This window comes from Juglans regia, chromosome 10 (assembly GCF_001411555.2).
Source record: "Juglans regia cultivar Chandler chromosome 10, Walnut 2.0, whole genome shotgun sequence".
Lineage (NCBI taxonomy): Eukaryota > Viridiplantae > Streptophyta > Magnoliopsida > Fagales > Juglandaceae > Juglans > Juglans regia.
In genome coordinates, this window is record NC_049910.1 from 24,759,624 (window position 1) to 24,761,623 (window position 2,000).

The window sequence follows — 2,000 nt, forward strand, 5'->3', positions numbered from 1 at the left end:
TTCTCTTAAAATTGTATTCTACAGATGATTTGGCAAGGACTTTATTTTTTGATACTTCAGGATCTACAATGGGGGTTGTGCTGATCATATTGCAGCAGTAGCAGCAAGAGAAATGGCCTATTGCGGCGCAATAGGTCATTGTGGAGGTCAACTTATGAGAAGAATAAGAATATACTTACAATTTTTTTTACAACTATTAGACAACACATTTTCAATCAACCGATACAATTATGATAGTCCATTAAAAATAAATTTAAAAAATAATACAAAATTACATTCAATCATTTTACGTAGAGTTGTAAAGTAGTAGCAAAACATAGTTGTAACGTGTTATGGTTCTACTTGTAATGTAATGAACTTACGGTAGTGATAGGCTTTTGTCGATCTCTGTTAAAGTACTTGATCTAGAGACGCTCGAAATATATCTTGGTCTGATATCGAAATGGAATGAGGAAGGGAATATTTATCAGTTTTTGTCCCTTGACCCGTCAAAAAATTTGGACCGAACAATATTGTATATAGATGATAAGGTTGTACTTATCATAATTATATTGATGGTGAATGATTTTAAAATCAAATCCTCGCTCGTATGTGTTAATAATTCATTATTGTTCAAAATACTGAGGATGAGTACTGGCCTGGCAGTTCTTTTCCATAAAAACATGCCAATCCAGGCCGCCGCCTGTCTCAATGCATGATCATGTTAATTTGATAAATTTCATGTGTTTATCCTTATTTTTTGATCAATTGGAAATCGTAGGTTCCCGTCTGGAATAGACAAACCAAACCTCGCTAGCTTCCACATTTATTCATCTTGAAATTGGCATTTGCCTTCAACAGAAATATTATTGCCCTCATCAAGCATACAATCAAAGTTCTTAAAAACAAAACAAAACAAAAACAACTCACAACGGTACTCTCTTTTTCTAATTATTAGACTGATTCAAAGACCTTAGCCAGTGCCACCAAGAATGGCTTTAAGCTTCATAATCTCAGCTTCGTCAAGGAATGTAGTTGCCGCTATGATGTCAGTGGGTAAGTCGTTTCCAAACAAAGCGAAGGGCACAAACTGGAGACCTGGGGTTGCACTGCTGAAGCTAACAAATTCAACAGCCGTAGAATTTCCAGCATTCAGTGAGAAGTGCAGTAATCCTTGAGGGAAAACCATAATATCACCCTTTTGAAGAGTCTGTGTGTAAACTTCATTAGTTGAGGAAACTAACCCTGCAAATACTGTTCCTTCCACAACAAGTAGGACTTCTGAAGCACCAGGATGTGTGTGAAATGGGATAACTCCCCCAACCGCAATGTCCGCACGAGCCATAGAAATTCCTAGGCCGTTTACACCAGGAAAGTCCGAGGCAAATGCAGTGATCACCCCAGCTTTGATTAGATTGGAGGTGTTGCCTGGAATGCCTAGGCCAGAGAAAACAAAATCATTCACCGTGACAGCTGCAGGCTTCTTGCATGCGTAGCCTGCAGGGCTTTCAGGAAATTCGAAGTCAGCTACACAGAAGTCTTGCACAGCAGCCTGGGAGCTGGAAAGGAGGAGAGAAAAGATGAAGATAACTGGAGATATCATCCTGGCGGCTATTTTAGGTGTGTGTTTCTGTGTTTCTTTGACAGTAATCTAGTAACATTTATATAGAACTTGGATTTCAAGCCGTAGCAAGTGGCCTTTTGGTTTGGATGCCCCCACGCAGTAGTACATCACGTGCAAAATCAAGAACCGACGGATATATATAGCTGTGATGTATGTCCGATTTGGTATTTTCTAGGATAAGAACAAGAAGTCTATTTTTGTGTTGAAAGTAGGAAATTAAAGGGAGAAAACCCCCCGGATCATATCTCCCATTACAAGAGGAGTCATTCATGCTTTCTGGATTTTTAACTAGATCAGTACTCATCAAGACTAGCTTTTTCTGGCTGGCTACACAATTCCAGTTTCTGATCATCAATAGCAGGCTATGTTTGGACCAGCCACAAGAAATAATCAAGAA

General features: G+C 38.9%; 1 protein-coding gene across 1 annotated transcript; it reads right to left on the reverse strand.

Moving 5' to 3' along the window:
• Nucleotides 1–774: 774 nt before the first annotated feature.
• Nucleotides 775–1,665, reverse strand: LOC108980165 (auxin-binding protein ABP20-like). Its single transcript, XM_018951015.2, has one exon. The coding sequence runs from the start codon at nt 1,580–1,582 to the stop codon at nt 953–955; it is 630 nt and encodes a 209-aa protein (XP_018806560.1). The 5' UTR covers nt 1,583–1,665; the 3' UTR covers nt 775–952.
• Nucleotides 1,666–2,000: the final 335 nt, after the last annotated feature.

Coding starts and splice junctions, on each gene's coding strand:
- LOC108980165 (XM_018951015.2), bottom strand. CDS start 1,582: ATGATATCTCCAGTTATCTTCATCTTTTCTCTCCTCCTTTCCAGCTCC.